At 46.7% G+C, this 16948-nt stretch overlaps 1 protein-coding gene across 4 annotated transcripts in view; it reads right to left on the bottom strand.

Moving 5' to 3' along the window:
* The window catches only part of smpd3 (sphingomyelin phosphodiesterase 3), a 46960-nt gene that overhangs the window by 4431 nt on the left and 25581 nt on the right, over positions 1–16948 (bottom strand). For all 4 annotated transcript variants that reach the window (XM_023841644.2, XM_023841640.2, XM_023841641.2 and 1 more), the window contains exons 3-7: positions 7410–7485; positions 1393–1551; positions 1006–1095; positions 570–633; positions 52–214 (exon numbers count right to left, since the gene is read on the bottom strand). In XM_023841644.2, coding sequence (XP_023697412.2) covers positions 52–214; positions 570–633; positions 1006–1095; positions 1393–1551; positions 7410–7485 — 552 coding nt within the window. The remainder of the gene's footprint in view (positions 1–51; positions 215–569; positions 634–1005; positions 1096–1392; positions 1552–7409; positions 7486–16948) is intronic.

Here is a 16948-nt window from a genome sequence, read left to right on the forward strand (position 1 = left end):
TAAAAATGTCAGGAGGAAACTGTGTCGTATCACTCTGTAATGGGAACGTACCACTTTCCAGTCTGGTTGCAATCCCTCGTCACTGTACAGGATGTAGTCGATCCGCCTTCCATTGCCTTTCAGCGGAATCTTTTGGCCCTTCTGCCTGGGACACTGGTTCTTGCTAATGGGATACACTAAGTATTCTTTTCTCAAATCTTCATTCTCCATCACCCTTAAAAAAAACAATAAGGAATGATGATGGGCTGGATATTAAAAGAATAAGGATGTGTGTAAATTACTTTTCAATCACTGATTATATATTCAGTTATAATATACATACTTAATTGAGTCTCCTACAAGTATCTGAGTATAAATGTTTACTCATATCCTAAGAGTATATGTGCAATTACATTCACTCCTCTGAGTGTTTCATGCATCTATGTGCACAAGTGTTCAATTGTTTAGGTTTCCTATGAGTATTTGTATGTGTAAGTTTAGAAGTTTCCTGTCAGTATCTGTATGTTTAAGTATATAGGCATCCTGTCAGTATCTGTATATGGATGTATATACTCATGTGTCAGACTCACTTCTGGAGACCTTCTGGTGAGCTCACTTCCTCATCATACAGTCCACTGGTGTCCAACAGTGTACCTGCCAGTAGAGACACATCACCATACCTGAGCTTCGCGAAGCACAATGAAATCCCAACAAGAATAGAATAGAATAAACCTTTATTATCCCATGAATGAGAAATTTAGGTGTTACAGAGCTCTTATACAAAAATAATGTAGAACAACAAGAGCAGGTTCCTGTAGGTCAGTTGTCTATACACACAACCAAAGTTTTAGAAATAAATAAAGATGTACAGAGATATGTACAAAATGTACAGAGAAGCAGGTGTGTGCATCGCTGGCATTGCTGGTGCAGACATGCGCTCACTGGTGCCCAGAGTGTCTGGCAGCGTGTTCTCTGTCACCGTTCACCCCGCCAGGCTGACCCGGCTCACCCCCCTGTTACACTCACCTAGAGCCCAAGACTTGTCCTCGCCTGGTCCTGTGCGACAGGGGTCCTTGTAATGCGTGAACAGCGTATGCTGCTGCTCCAGCTTGTCCTCTGAGTGGAGGAAGGTGTATAAACAGGACACTTCAGGACCAGGGCCTACCTCAGTCAGCTCACATGAACTTTGACCCCTATGGCCTGCATAAACGCTGTGTTATAAGCACAGGGTCTGCACACCTTAGATCAACTAACGCCAAGGGTCTAAACTGGTATACAACATGTCCTACAACAATCACCTTTCCCACATTTATTCCACAATATTTCACCATATTCCACAAAGACTGATCTCTCCAACCAAGGATCTCTCCTCAGGCAGTGTAGCCTGCCGTTGCCCATTACATGGTCTGGTACCTGAGGAGCAGTTGTCGAAGTTCAGGTCCCCCAGAATGACGTCGAAAGCCACCTGGTCCTCCAGGCCCTTATCCTGAGCTGGGCCAGATGTGGCTTTCCGGAACTCTGCTCCCCACTCAAGGAGGAAATCCAGCTGTTCACAGCGTACTGAGGCATCTCCTGCGAGATGGGAGGGAGGCTTTTCATGCACATCCTGTAACATACAGTACACCCTAACATGCCAACAAGCTAATAGAGAGAAGAGCTCCAATGAGCACAAACTATCTCTGAAGTCATAAGGTAATCCAAATGACATCCTGAGAGTGAGGAGCATCCATCCATCCATCCATTCGGAGCCCATCCCAGGCAGCCCAGGCCACAAGGCAGGGCTACAGCCTGGACTGGATGTCAGTCCATCACTGGGCACATGCAAAAAGGGCAATTTAGAGGCACCGCAAGCCCAAAGACATATTTTAGACTGCAGAAGGAAACCAGCACAACACAGAGGGAATACACAGACTCCAGACGCACGCCTGGGATTTGAACCCGCAGTCCTGAAGGTGTGCTGCTCCCCACTCTGCCCCCCAGGGAGGGCTGCAGGACACATTACATGAGAATTAATTTAAATTAAGATCAGTTTCTCACACAGGACCCAGGACTAATGAATTCAGTTTTATCTCTAATAAGAGATACCAAAATATAGGAGCTAAGACAACTTCTGCTAGTTAAATAGTGAAAAATAAAAAATAAAAAAAAAGGATAAAAAGCACTATGTGTGATTTTGACGCCCTCTACTGGTATTATGTGTCCATTTCTCACAAAACAGTAAGGTCTATGTATCAGTGCTCACTGGCTGGCTTACTGTCCCAGCTTTAAAGTGCTGAACCATAAGCAGGTGACAGAGGGTAAATCTGCACCTTCCTTTAAACTTCCACCACGTCCAACAGTTTTCAATGTTTTTTTTCTGATTTTATACATCCACCTTCCACATGCTTATCCAGTCCAGAGTCTCTGGATGCCTGGAGCCCATCTAAGACACCACAGGCCATAAGGCAGGGGACAGCCAGACTGGCAAGTATTTCTTTTTCCTCTCACCAATTATTTACTGTCTTGCCTTTTTTCCCCTAAAAATGTTAGTGTGTCAAGTGAGAGTAATTAAAAATGTATGCGGCACAAATCTGGAGGCTGTCAGGACTCAGTTCCCCATAGATCTGTCAGAACGTGCTTCCGGACACAGGTCCCTAAAGAGCCACAGTGCTCTTCTCAATCTCCAAAGTTTGGTACTAGGAATCAAATAGACCACGGATATGCAGATCATATCTCATCTGGCAAAAGCCTAAGTTAATTACATCCAAACAGTCATCAAGTTGAGGTTTAATGGAGTGCTTTGCTGCCTCAGGAATGAGCCTGTAATTCACTGGCGACCAAACCAGCTCCTTAATTGCTTCTTCATACTGAACAGAGCATTTTGACTGCACTTGCTGATAAAGGGAGAGGCAGAGTGAGAGAGACAGAAAGTAGGGAAGGAAGGAGTTCCAGACAACACACCCATAACAGAATTGAAGTTTGTTTAGCAAATGCAGAATGAGATAATTGGCCAGTTTAGTGAAAGTAAATTATTAATGGATCTCCACAGTTAAAGCACTAAATGCAAGCGGTAACCCTATCTGTTTAAATGCAGCTGGTAATATAATTCCCTATGTGGCCTCCTATCTACATCAAGTCAATAAAATTATTACAAAAGCAGCAGAGCATATCTCCATCAGTCCATTAGTTCATCAGTCCACACATCCATCTATCATTCATCCATCGATCCATATAGCTGTGTAAAAGTATGTTTTACACTTTTCTTGAAGTTAATAATTAATTCATTTTGTTGTATAATGAAATAATTCAAACTGTTCAAAACAATTATACTGTGATTTTAATGGTTCAGGCGTGCCAAATCTGTTTTCTATGGTTAAAATAGGTTTTGTAAAAGAGTAGAGTTCCTTTAATTCCTGTTGGTTAAAATCCATCATGTTACCCTGTGATAAGAAGATGTTGGGTGGGCTGTAGAAAAAGGGGTGTAATGTGCTTGTAACTAAGTTAACCATGGCTGCTTACAATGCAATCTGTCTCCATCCGTGTGTCCTTTTATCAGAGGAATCCATCCACTTATTATGCAGAACCCTCAGGTTATGTAGCTTCTCCCCATGGCCACGCCCCTCCTGACTTGGCTGTCTGGCATTCAGATTCTGGTTCTGATTTTTGGTTTCTGATTTAGTTTTGGTTCCTCTTTGTTTATTGGCTGAACTTGTTCAGTCCCTACAGCCCTGCCTTCTAAGACATGCAAGCTGCGTACCTGGCAGTTAGAGATCCAAGTTCCACCCACACTGAGCCCTGGAGGCCTGTCAGCTGGAGTGCCTGAGGCCACGGAGGAGCTCAGGGAACCATGATTTCCTTTAACTCTGCCCTGTTCTGATGACATGGACGTTCAGCTGCCTCTTGTTTCATGTACACCCAGATCCCTTTGGAGTGTGAATACAAACCTTTCCCAGAGCCAAATGAGGATCTCACATAGCATACTGAATCATGTGATCATGCACAACAACAACAACCAGGCGACATAATACAATAAAGGCTTCACTAAAGAAACATTATGTACCCACTGGGTGAGGTTGCTGTTAATGAACATGCAGACTTAGTTTCATTAAATGGTGGCTGCATTTCATTTTCAGATACACCTTAAAGCCCTTAAGTCCTTGTGGTGTTTTGCAAGACTTCAGGGTGCGAGTCTGGGTTCACAATTTAGTCTGTGAATCTTGACCTTGCGCCACAAAGGCTGCAAATAGAGTTAGCTCTGCTTTTTGTCTGGAGAGGGCAGCATTTTTAATCAAAAAATTGTGCTGAGGCCCAGGCTCAGAATATTAATCCCCCAGTGTGGCAACCTCACTAATTTCATCTGATATTAATCTCGATTGCTTTAACTTTCCGTAATTTTCTAAGAGCTCAGTTTCCTCAGATATCAATTTAAATCTGTTTTGTCAACTTTTGTGAAAAATATCACATATGACCTAATCTGCTGTAATCAGAGGTTTGATGAATGGGGAACAGCATCAGAAAGTAAATAAAACACTTTGAGGGCATGAAAGTTGAGGTTTATTTAGACAATTTTTTAACCAGATAGTGGTTGAGTCCCTTTTACATAGTCTGTTAGCCCAGAAGGTGATTGGCCACAAGGTCATTTAACCTGCTCAGTGTAAAGCCTACTGAGAAACAGGAAATAAACCGAAAGAAAGGAAAAAATCTGACTACAAGGGCACATGTTGGGGCTCAGGAGCTTATGCCTGTGTCCACAAGGTCACTGATTTTAATCCCATGGACAGCAAAGTAACCATATCACTGTTACTGTAGGTATTTGAGCAAGGCCTTTAGCCCCGAAAACTATTCTGGGGTGCAGGAAAAATGCAGACCCTTTTCTCTTCATGTGTGTATGATATAGGATAGTAATCTCTCGTACCCTGGCATAGGTCTTCCTAGGGAGGCTGAGGAGCGTGATTCCCTTGAAGTTGGAACACACCCTCTCACCCACACAAACTCAATCATCGAACTGTGTCCTAGGGTGCTTTGGTGCCAGATGCACTTATGAACACCCTTATGCTCAAACAAGGTGTTCCTTATGGACAAACTGTGGTTAGCACAGAAGTCCATTAAGAGAGCGCTCAGGTTCAGTTCAGGCCAACTGCACACGAGTCCCCTAGTAGAACAATGGAGTTCCCAGACAGAACACCTTCCAGCATCCCATCCAAGGCTTCCAAGTAGGCCAGATACTGTGAACTGGTGTTCAGTACATAAGCACAGACAGTTAGAGCCCATCCTCCAGTTCGAAGTTGAAGGGAGGCAACCCTCTTTTTCCCCATAGTGAACTCCAAAAGTGCCAAGAGCCAAACTGGAGGACTATAAGTAAATCCACACTCGCCCAACGCCTCTCACCTAGGGCAACTCCAGAGTGGAATAGAGTCCAACCCCTCTCCAGGAGTTTGGTTCCAGATCCTGCATCAGCCCAGGCTCCTTTCACACGAGAAAGGTCATATTCCATGTCCTAAAGACAACTTTGGTAAAAATCAGTTGAAAATCGGTCTGGGTTGCACTGGACCGTTATGGCTCCTCCTGCAGGTATTGGATCCACAGGAGAACAATCCCATGTGGGTCATTTGGGCTGTGAAGGTCCAACCCTCAGGTACTTGCCGAAGAGCCCCCCCACACACACACCTGGCTCCAAATGGAACTGCCCCCGACAAGATATCTCCTAGGATCTTTGGCATATACAAACCCCTTCACCATGGAGGGGTAGATGTGAGTGTATGATGGTCAGTAAAGTATCCTTATTATTACTTAGGGTTTGAGGTTTGAGTCCGCGGGCTTCTCTGCAGATCCCCTCAGTGAGGGTGGCAGGCCCAGTCCAGAGAGACTGCGCAAACTTGGTGATCCACAATTCATAAATCAGCCGTCAGATGGCAGAGTAGTCAATCAAAAGTCCCACTGGCTTAAAAACGCACAAAGGCGTATTTAGACACAGAAGCCCAGCAGTGCATTTTACGCCATGCGCTCAGTCTATCACAGGTAGAGCCACCCCTCTTACTTGCAGACGGACCTTGCCCCCAACCCCCCCGGCTGTCAGTGTCCAGCAGTCAAGAGCTGTGCTGGTAAGTAGGTCACCGCACACTCGGATAGATGAAAGGCGATAAGCCGTAACATCTGGGAGACACAGACATGCAAACACTGAGCCACACGGGCGCAATACAGGAGACACCTTTGTGTAAACAAACACACTCTCTGCCGTGCACGCGATCCCATCTGGAGGCAACAGTTTTGGGCAGATCTCGTGGCGGACACGGAGATCACAGCAGAGGGGCACCTGCGATCCGACCCCTAACGATGCAGAGAGTGCCGTGTAAGATTGATTTCTGCATCTCCCTCCATGGCTTCTTCAAAAATAGCAGCTGTTCTAAATGTGGCCTGGAGCAGGCGGTTCACTGCTTAGGAGCCTCCCAAAATAGAAGGCAGATTGGTCTTGTTAAAAGACTCGGCCCTCTAAATAGAGGCACAGCTTAAAAATAGCTTGTGCCAATCGCCATGGGAACAGAGGAGCGTGGTGCTCAGCGACGCGGGTGTCGTGGATTGGCTGGGCGGGGTGGAACCTGTTCCATCTCATGCAAATATTCAGACACAGATTCTCAGTTCACCCAGATGCACAGACACACACACACACACACACAGACATGCAGGCTCACACGCTAAGAAAAAATGATGCTTCTTCCTCTGTAATGTTTTTGAATGACACTAATAAATCTGAGGGCATTATTTATATGTTTTAGACATACAGACACTCATAATTATAGCTGTGTTTGGTTTATACGTAAAATCATATGAGAGGTGGTCTTGGAGGAGTGGGGGGGGGGAGTTGGCTGCTCATATTATCATATTATTGTATTATGTTTATTATTGTGAAAATAAGAACCAAAAATAGTTCATAGCATAATAATGCATGACAGACTAAATGGTTTCTGGTAAAAGTAGGTATCTGTTGTTCAGGAGTAGATATCTTCAGAGGGATGATGAGAAACACACGGACACATGGATACACAGGCAGAAACATACACAGACAGACAGACACACAGACAGTCATACACACAGACAGACAGACACCCAGACATACAGACACGGAGTCATGCAGACACACAGACACACAGGCAGACAGACACACAGACACACAGACAGACAGACATACAGACAGGCAGCCATGCAAGCACACCGACAGACAGACACACAGGCAGACAGACACACAGACAGACAGACATACAGACAGGCAGCCATGCAAGCACACCGACAGACAGACACACAGACACACAGACACCCAGACATACAGACACGGAGTCATGCAGACACACAGACAGACAGACAGACACACAGACACACAGACAGACAGACACACAGACAGACAGACACACAGACACCCAGATGCAGGCTCGCTGACACACACGGTGCTGTCTTACCTTCCAAAGAGTGCAGATGAGTGCAAGTGATATAGCCGATGACTCTCTGCCCCTGAGAAGAGGTGCCCACCTGCACCTGTGGGCAGGAAAAGAAAAGCACTGAGATACAAGAGCCAAGAGGCCAGCTGGAGGGTTAGGGGGCAGGCCTTGAAGGTCAGGGGGCAGGGTGGAGGGTTAGGGGGCAGGCCTTGAAGGTCAGGGGGCAGGGTGGAGGGTTAGGGGGCAGGCCTTGAAGGTCAGGGGACAGGGTGGAGGGTTAGGGGGCAGGCCTTAAAGGTCAGGGGGCAGGGTGGAGGGTTAGGGGGCAGGCCTTAAAGGTCAGGGGACAGGGTGGAGGGTTAGGGGGCAGGCCTTGAAGGTCAGGGGGCAGGGTGGAGGGTTAGGAGACATGGCTGAAGGGTCAGGGGACAGGGTGGGGGGTTAGGGGACAGGGCTAGAGTGTATTAACATTGAAATGAGCTCCCAAGGGTGGAGGGAATATGTCTGCTAACTTTAGTTTATTTCATTTGGAAATGGAGAAGCCTTACGCTTGTGGGAGTTTTACTTACACAGAAATGTTATCATGAGTAAGTTGCATAGCCAGTTGTCTTCTCTGCTATTGTGTGATTACATGTGTTGATATTATTTAATTTGATTTTCAGTTTTGTGGGCGTTTTGGTTTTTTTGTTTAAAGTGTCCAGACCTTTGAGTTTTAGTATCACTTATTGGTTGTACTTTGCTTTTCACAAAGGAATCTTTCATGTGTTCTTTTAATTGAAAAGAAGAAGAAAAGGAGGAGCATAAAGAAACCAAAAGAATATCATGGGGTAAGAAAGAAATGAAAGAAAAAAGAGGGAGGAGAAATCTTTTTTAAGTAATCTCCTGTTTTTCAGTCAGTTTAATTTTATTTTAGAGCCAATGCTATTTTCTTTTGAAGTTTGCTGCTGGGCTGAGTTTGGGTGTGTAGTTATTATAGGGATTTTGGCTGAAGAAGCTTCCATATGATGCTGTGAGGAGTCCCCTTGTGCTTTAAATAGTGTTATGGCAGCTTCCTGTCTGAGGTTCTGTGGAAAAGCAGTACGTACGTCTCTGAGTCTCTGCTTAATTTGTCAAGTGAAATGTGGGGCCTGTAAGTGGCTCAGGGTTAGGGCTTGGCCACCCCCACGCTCCCCCACCCCCACTGCACAGACGATCAGTTTGATGTGCTTCAGAACCGGTTCTTCACCCGTTCAGGACCCAAACACAGATCACCCCACCCCCCCAGCTCGCTCTCCGCTTCCCCCGTGGCATAAATGTTTCAGGAGCACTGACATGGCCGAGGTCAGAGCATGCTGGGAATAAAGCGAGCCCCCGCTAGGTGTAGCCTGTGTGCTGCTAGCGGTGGGGCATCCAATGGGAGCGAAACGCAATCCAGGGCATTTCTTCAGACAATTTGCTGCCGCTTAAAAGAGACCAAAAGAGGTTAATCACAGTATCAGTGGCAATATACTGCTTGATTGGAGGTTAATAGGGGAAAGATGTCTTTAATATCCAGCCAGTAAGATTCCATTAGGCTACTCCAGGCTTGACTGCTTATCTGTGACTGTTGTCCACCTTAGTTATATATGGACAGCAAATCAAACGCAGAAATAAAATAGCCTAGTAAATATTTTGATTCGAGCAGAGCAGAGGAAGACTTCCAGTACATAAAAGGCAGCGCGACACTAAACCAAATGGAACAATTTTTATTTTTCATCAAAGTGACACAGTGGGACGACTTTGCCAATCTCCCCCACTCTGCTTTTATAATGCTCACACCGGCATAAGCTCACATCTTGTTCATTAAACCATTAAAGCAAGGCTCAGCGAGACCAATGTATGGTTTGCAAAGCTTTAATTATGAGCCCGTTGGCTGTTCAGGGGAAACATTTTTAATTAAAGTTCCCGCTGCTGTGATAATTAAAGCGCCGTGACAGCAGAGTCACACTGAACGGTGGCCAGATTCTGCCCCCATGAGCCACCCACCCCACCTGCCGCACACACTCTCCAGAGACCCCACACCCTACTGACTCCTACAGTGAGCCCTGCTACCCCCTCCCCTATCCCCTCCAGAGACCCCACACCCCGCTGACTCCTGCAGGGAGCCCCATTTACACCCTCCCCTGTCCCCTCCAGAGACCCCACACCCCGCTGACTCCTGCAGGGAGCCCCATTCACACCATCCCCTGTCCCCTCCAGAGACCCCACACCCCGCTGATTCCTGCAGGGAGCCCCATTCACCCCCTCCCCTGTCCCCTCCAGAGACCCCACACCCCGCTGACTCCTGCAGGGAGCCCCATTCACACCATCCCCTGTCCCCTCCAGAGACCCCACACCCCGCTGACTCCTGCAGGGAGCCCCATTTACACCCTCCCCTGTCCCCTCCAGAGACCCCACACCCCGCTGACTCCTGCAGGGAGCCCCATTCACACCCTCCCCTGTCCCCTCAGCCCCAAAGCTGGTTGGACCCTCTCTTCAGGGATGCCCAGACAGCCAATGTCCTTGTTCAATCCCACAAGCATCTTAGCAGATGCGGTGCCTTGCTGATTGGTGGCTTTGCAGAGTGTCACGGTCTCCTGGCAGAACACAGAATATGGAAAGCCAGAGGTCCCAGAGCACTGGGGCTACTAATGCGAGCAAAAAAAGAAAAGAACCTAATAACTCCAGCGCCTTGTAAGGCCGCTGGCCCCTCAGGGCCCCAGGGGAAAGCCGTCAGCTCAGCTCCGACAAGGCTGAGCTCAAGATATCAGGGCAATCATCAGCCATTGTTCCCCAACACCCCGCAGTGTGAGATAGAGCCCACAGGCAAACCCTCGCTAACTCACTAGTCATCAAGCCCTCACCCCTGATTGAGAAACATTGTCTGGTGTTAATGTAAATATCGTTCACATTGTGTCCCATTAGAATGGTCGCAGTTTCAAACCATTATATCATAATATCATAAAGATATAGAAAGCTGGGTAAATTCTACCTTGGCAGAAGACTATGGTGAGCAAAGAACCTGAACCACCCACCAGTAAAGTTACAACTGGCAGACAGACAATAACCCAGAAATCCATCAGCATTCTTACAAGGAGGTCTTAAGCACAATATCTTTAAGTAAAAATATCATCATCTTCATAGAAAACTCGTCGTTTGATTCGATATCTATGGAGGGGTCCACAAGACTCTCTGTGTGTAACCATTACTGAGGAGACGCTCTGTAGCCGGGGCTCCTGCATGGCACTGCGTGATCAGCATCTGTAGCCACATCTGTCTTGCAACTACCATGTCATCTTCTGCTGGCGCATGTATCCCTTTGACTTTGTCTGCTGTCCTGTATGTTCATGATTCAGCTTAGTAAGGTTAGATTTCGGCTGATGTCTTGGTTTCGAATCGTGTTTGGTGTTGCCTGCTCATAAAGCTTTCTTCTGAACCAAGACTTGCCATCCCTGGTAAATTCCTAGATGGTGCCGTTGCCACAGTTCCTAGCCGAGATGAAGCACACCTTAGGGTGTGGGGAGGAGCACAGTGCATTACTACCTAGCGACTCAAGCTTTGGGACTAATCACTTGTCTTTGGTGAAGCAGAGGTTTAAGCGTCAAACTAATCGTAACAAAACTCCAGGGGAACTGAGGATCCAGATGTGGAACAGACTGGAAACCAATACGTTAGGCAGGAGACGCCATCAAAAACACAAGCAGGAGTCGGATGTCCAGAAGGTCGGTCCAGGGGGTGCAGGGTAATGCAGGCACACGTGCAGACACAGGAGAAACACGACACACATTGGTTCTGAAAGAGGGAGCGAGAAACACACTTACAGGCCCAGGAATCAGGAAGATGAGGCACACAGAACAGCACAGGAGGAGAATGAAGCACTCGGGGATACTGAATGCTTGGAGGTCGGACACTGGGTGACAGTTCCTCGCACTGAGCTGGCTAACCTGGTTTAATATGTCCGCCAGTTAAGAGAAACCAAATCTCCAGTGAGGCACAGCTGTCAGTATTCCAGCAAGGGAGATCAGTGCGGGGGCGTGGCGGCAGGACTACACTGGAGTCCAGCTTCACGTTTCTATCATACAGTGACTGACTGCCATGCAGATGTAGAGCTGAGTGAATCAGGTAAACTACAGTTCCTGAACTGCAGAGCTCACACAAGATAGGCCACTACGTTTACTAGACAACCTGTAGATAAGCTGAGCTTCTGGGTTGAATCACTCAATTAAACCAAGCTAAAATGAGCTGAACTGACCAACCAAGCTGACATTGTGCCACTTTATAGCCACACCACAGTTCCTAGAGGAGACCAGACTGGTTACACTTTGTGTCCACTGATATCGCTTTATCAGCCAAAAGCAAATCCTGTGCAATGTCATAATCCAGAGTGAGTGAATTTAGCCCAAAGTAGGAAGCCTAGGAATAATCAGAACAACCTAAATTATCCAAAGATCGCAACTAAAAGATTCTAAAGAATCGTCTTTGTCAGATTCAATAGGTTTTGCCTAGACACTTTCCTGCCTGCACCCATTGGTCCCGGGATAGGTTCCGGTCCCCCCTGCGACCCCAGTTGGGATTAAGCAGTTACGGTGATGAATGGATAGATGGATGGATGGATGAATGGATGGATGGGTAAGGCACTTTCCAAGAGCCCTTGAAAAGACCTGCACATATTCAGAGCCTTTGGCTGCCCAAATGGGTTACGTCTTTGGGCCAGTGGGGACTCCCTACATCCTAAAGATGAGGGTGGAGACTTGGGCCATGTCTAGCTCAGCAGCATAGCATGTCTGGAAGGTCATAGTTGACTAGCCGAGTAATGATATCTCTGCAGGGTCCTTAACTTCTATGACCCCAAACCATCCCCACTTGTACACAGTTTTAGGAAACACAGTTTTCTAAACACATGAAAGTAATGCAATCTCACGTAGCTGTGAACTCTTCAGCATTTCCCCTGGGGGATGTGATGTCAGTTTGAGGACAGATTTGTACCATACTGACATCAGCACAACTTCACACAACCAGTAAAAGAAAAGAGTTCCATTTGAATGTAAGTTGCAAAACGATGAACTCTTCACGAGGTGTGTCACACATTTCTTTATGTGCTGTTGTACAGCTGAGTTTAAGCACGACATGCTTAGCCTGTGGTGGGATGAGATCAGTGAACATATCACACACTGCCTCGATGGCGCCTCCTGGTGGTGCCTCCTGATGGCTGTCCTGACTGCCCCAGCACCTTCTGCAACAGGCCCCAACAGACTCATCTATGAGTCCTCCTACTGTCAACACACGCCATTGTCAATGGGCAAGTGACAGAAAATTCAGGGACACAGAGAACATGTCACCTCACTCTTAGCAACTGGCTGGCGATGCCCCCGCCCCCAACTCACATTTCCAGTTCATTTTAATAAAGTTGTCGTTCCTTCGTGTCAAAGCTGCATGGTGGCCTGCTTTTCTACACTTTCCCGTTCGTGGCTGGAAAAAGGGAACCACATTCTCCTGGTTTTCAGGAAAGTTCATGTGTCATTTCCTGCTGCTTTTAAGCCAACTGCCCGCCTCGCAAGCCATTAGATGCCTCATTAATACACTGAGATGCACTCAAGGCCAGAGTGTCTTTCTCATCAGGCTGAGGTTTCCCCAAGCAGGCCCACCCAGAGGCAGTTAACTTGCCACAAAACAATGCTGGATTTTACTCTTCTTCCGTTCCATTGATTTGCCTGTAAACTAATTGCTCTGCTGGCAGAAATGACCGCAAATATCTCAGTCTGTGTGAGACACTTAATACAGGAAGGTTGCATGGACCAAGCCCAGGAATAACAGAGGGGGAGCCTGTTGCCTCTAATGTGCTGCCGTGTTCTCGCTTCTGCCTGGGAACATGGAACAGGCCCTTTGACTGTCTGCCTCAATTTTCTTCAAAGCTATAATTTTGCTTGGATTTTTTATGATTTTACTTACTCTAGGTGTGTGGAGTTTAAGTCAAGGGAGGTGATGTTACATTTATATAATTCCTTGGTAAGACCCCACCTAGAATATTGTGTGCAGGATGGTCACCTTACCTTAAGAAGGACATTTATGCCTTGGAAAGGGTGCAATGTAGGGCTACGAGAATGAATCCTGGTCTTACAGTATGAGGAGAGTTTAGCTGAGCTGAATCTGTTCAGCCTCACGCAAATAGACTAAGGGGGGACATGATCCAGGTATATAAGATTCTAACAAGTCTGGATGCTGTTCAGCCAAATGGCTATTTCAATATTAGTTTAAATACTAGAACTCATGGCCATAGGTGGAAATTAGCGGGAGAACATTTTAAAATGATTTTGCGGAAGCACTTAGAGTATGGAAGAGTCTCCCTGTTAGTGTAGCGGAAGCTAAACCCTGGGTTCCTTTAAATCAGAGCTAGATAAGATTTTAACAACTCTGAGCTATTAGTTAATTTCTCCACAAACAAGCCTGATGGGCCAAATGGCCTCCACTCATTTGTAAATTTCTTGTGTTCTTACTTTTATTTATCAAGCAAAAGCTTTAGTCTAAAGTGATGCAGAAACAAGGACCAGGGAGCAGGACCAGTCAGGCTTAGGGGCCTCGCTGAAGGGCCTAATGGTGATGATTACTCCGGCGACTAGGGAATTTGGACCCACTACCTTGGGGGCGCAGATCTCAATTCGCAGCGCTACACACCTGCTCGTATTTTCATAATTTAACAAATAACACAACCTTTTGCTGTTGCCACTGATAATGATAAAAATGAGCCAACAGGTGCCTTTGAAATAGCTCACGAATGGCATTTAAGCTGCATCTAACCCTAAACCTAACCCTAACCCTAACCTTCACTGTCCCTGAGCAGCAACATCGCTTTCTTGTGTACATCTATGAGGCCTTTTTTTCTCACACATGTGTGGAGTCCTTGGGGACTCTCACACAGTCCATGTTTTTCCTCCCTCCAAGTTGCTAGTGGTTCCCTCCCAGTTCATCTCAAGGCACATACCCACATACCCAAACACCCACACACATTAAGCGATTTATAGACCGTACCATTTTTTTAGCCTGTGGGAAAACTTGCAAACCCCACTCAGACAAAGCATGATGGGAACTGAACCCACATCACACCGATGCAATGACAGTAGCAGCTAGTAAGATTTGCCCCAATGAAGACTGACTAGGACTGTTTATTGTGATATTGTGAGCCTGAAAATCAGGAGTAACACAGGCCTGTACTAAAACTAGACCAGGCCAAGTGGAACATTCTGGAGAGAAACAGAAGGCTGTTTGCCTGCCGTTCCTAGGGTAGGGAGACGCCTCTTATGTTGCAGAAACATTAACAAGGCTGATAAATTTACATTATGCTGTCATTTCGGCTCAGGGACGACACCAACGTCGTTTGAGGGTTAGAATAACGAAGGCAGAATTGCGTCACAGTTAAACAATTCTGTGCTGATCTTTAAACAATGAATGCACAAGAAGGTTTGATCTATATATCTTCTGCCCGGACACTTGGCCTGGTAGCTGTCTTGAGGCGCTGCTGTTTGCATGGAACCAGGCAGCAGACTGAGAGGCTCTTCTCATGGCTTACAGAGATGGGCCTACAGACATCCACAGTGCAGTGAGACAGCACCCACTGACGGTCTCGTAAGACGAGCCAGAACATGGCCCGCCCACTGCTCCCTCCTGGAGGCCCTGAATCAGGACGCCGCCTTGCAGAATATACATTGTCAGGTAGCCCTGCAGCTGTACTCGCTCATGAATGACCAGTAATGGAAAGGTCACATTCTCTGGCATAAATCACTGCCCTCCTTCTCTCTAAACAATCGTCATGGCCAGCGTTTTCCTGAGTGCGTTGTGACCATTAGATTCATTAAATTGAAATATATTCAATTACATCTCTGAGAAATAACTACAGGACTCATTCTGTAATAAGAATGACTACAGGACTCTGTCTGTATTGAGTATTCAGTTTTCTGTTAATGTAGCAGGACATATCACGCAATAAAACATATGAGCTAAACTTGAATATTCAATATATCTTAAGTGTATTTCAAATATTTACACACAGTTTCACATTTTTTCTAAATAGCTCAAAGCTCATGTAATTAATCTTCCAGTTCTCCCCTAAGACTATAGTTTCACATCTACGGATTATGTGAGATCACAAATTCTGCAGGTTTCATCCCCCAAAACCCACCAGGCAGTGTCTGCATTTGGCATGCGGATGCATCCCATGGGTTCGGTACGTCACGCAATCCGATTTGTCTCCATGATGCAACACCACCATTCACAGGATGGGTGACGGCAGTTCGACACTCTGAGCTTGACGCCTCACGGAAGGCGTGCGAGTAAAATCAGGTGTGTGTATAAAAACATCATGCCCCCAACACAGAAAGGGGGTCCTAAATAATGTATGCAGGCAAGAACAAGCCATAAATAATAGATGCATCAAAAATGGGAGCAACAATTTTCAGAATTTCAAACCAAAATTCCTGGGAAGCTTTTAATAAAATAAAGTGTATGTGAGGCCTCACATCCAGAGCAAATCAAACTGCCAGGAGTTGACCAGGTATTCCAGCAAATACACCTGTGTACCACCTCCCAAAAAGACACCGCAGAGCTGGCCAAGAGGCTGTGCACCACGTTCACTAAAGAAACACTCACATGCGATTTTGTCAGTGAGTCAGTTGCTAGGTAACAAGCTTTAAAAAAAAGGCTTTCATAAGAACAACTTGCGACCTCTTTATAAAAGCAACGTAGCCATTTGTGAAAGATGCTGTATAAAATGGAGGCTTTAGGCTGGGCTGCCTCTAGAAGCCCTGCTGTGTTACGTGACGGGCAGGGGGAAATTCCCAAGACAGCACAGCTTTCTGGGAGGATCTGCGGTGGTTCCTGTAAGAGGGGAATCAGCCAGAAAGGCAGTGGAAGCTCTTTTGATGTGACGGCCTGCCTCCTGCTTACACTGGGCGAGCGACGAGTCACAGCTCGCAGCTGAGAACGCGATCAGCTTCGCCGAGAAGCCCCTCGGCCGTCTGTGCTTTGCCGTGTCGCTCTGCACCCCCCCCGCCCCCCCCCCCACCCCACTCCCAGGTTTACTGACAGCGTCGCGTAATTAAAGAGTGTTATTACAACTGAGTCATGCCGGTTTACAAGGTACACAGACAGAAGTGGGGAGGGAACAGCCTGCACTCAGAGATGCTGAGCAGACACCCCAGCACGACACAGACAGAATCTGGACTGCAGGACACGAAGTGTTTTAATCATTCACACAGAGACAGACACGCTGAAGAAGGCCAAAGACACCCTACAGCAGTGCTCACTGGCTGGTCGATTGCCAAGACATTTCTAGTCAATCGTGACGCAACTCCCAATCGCCATCGATCAGCAAAGGACCCCCCCCGCCATTTGGCAAAATATACCATCATGATTTTGTAGCTCGCCAGAATACAAGCCATGGAAATACTTCAGTTCCAGCGGAAAGGATTCGTGATGGCCAAAGGCATCAGACAACTGGGGACGCGAGATGGGCAGTGGGATGCGGGGCGGTGAGGAAGCGCCAGGCCGGCCACAGCAGAGCAGAAGGGACA

This window comes from Paramormyrops kingsleyae, chromosome 13, assembly GCF_048594095.1.
Source record: "Paramormyrops kingsleyae isolate MSU_618 chromosome 13, PKINGS_0.4, whole genome shotgun sequence".
In the NCBI taxonomy this organism is placed as follows: Eukaryota; Metazoa; Chordata; class Actinopteri; order Osteoglossiformes; family Mormyridae; genus Paramormyrops; species Paramormyrops kingsleyae.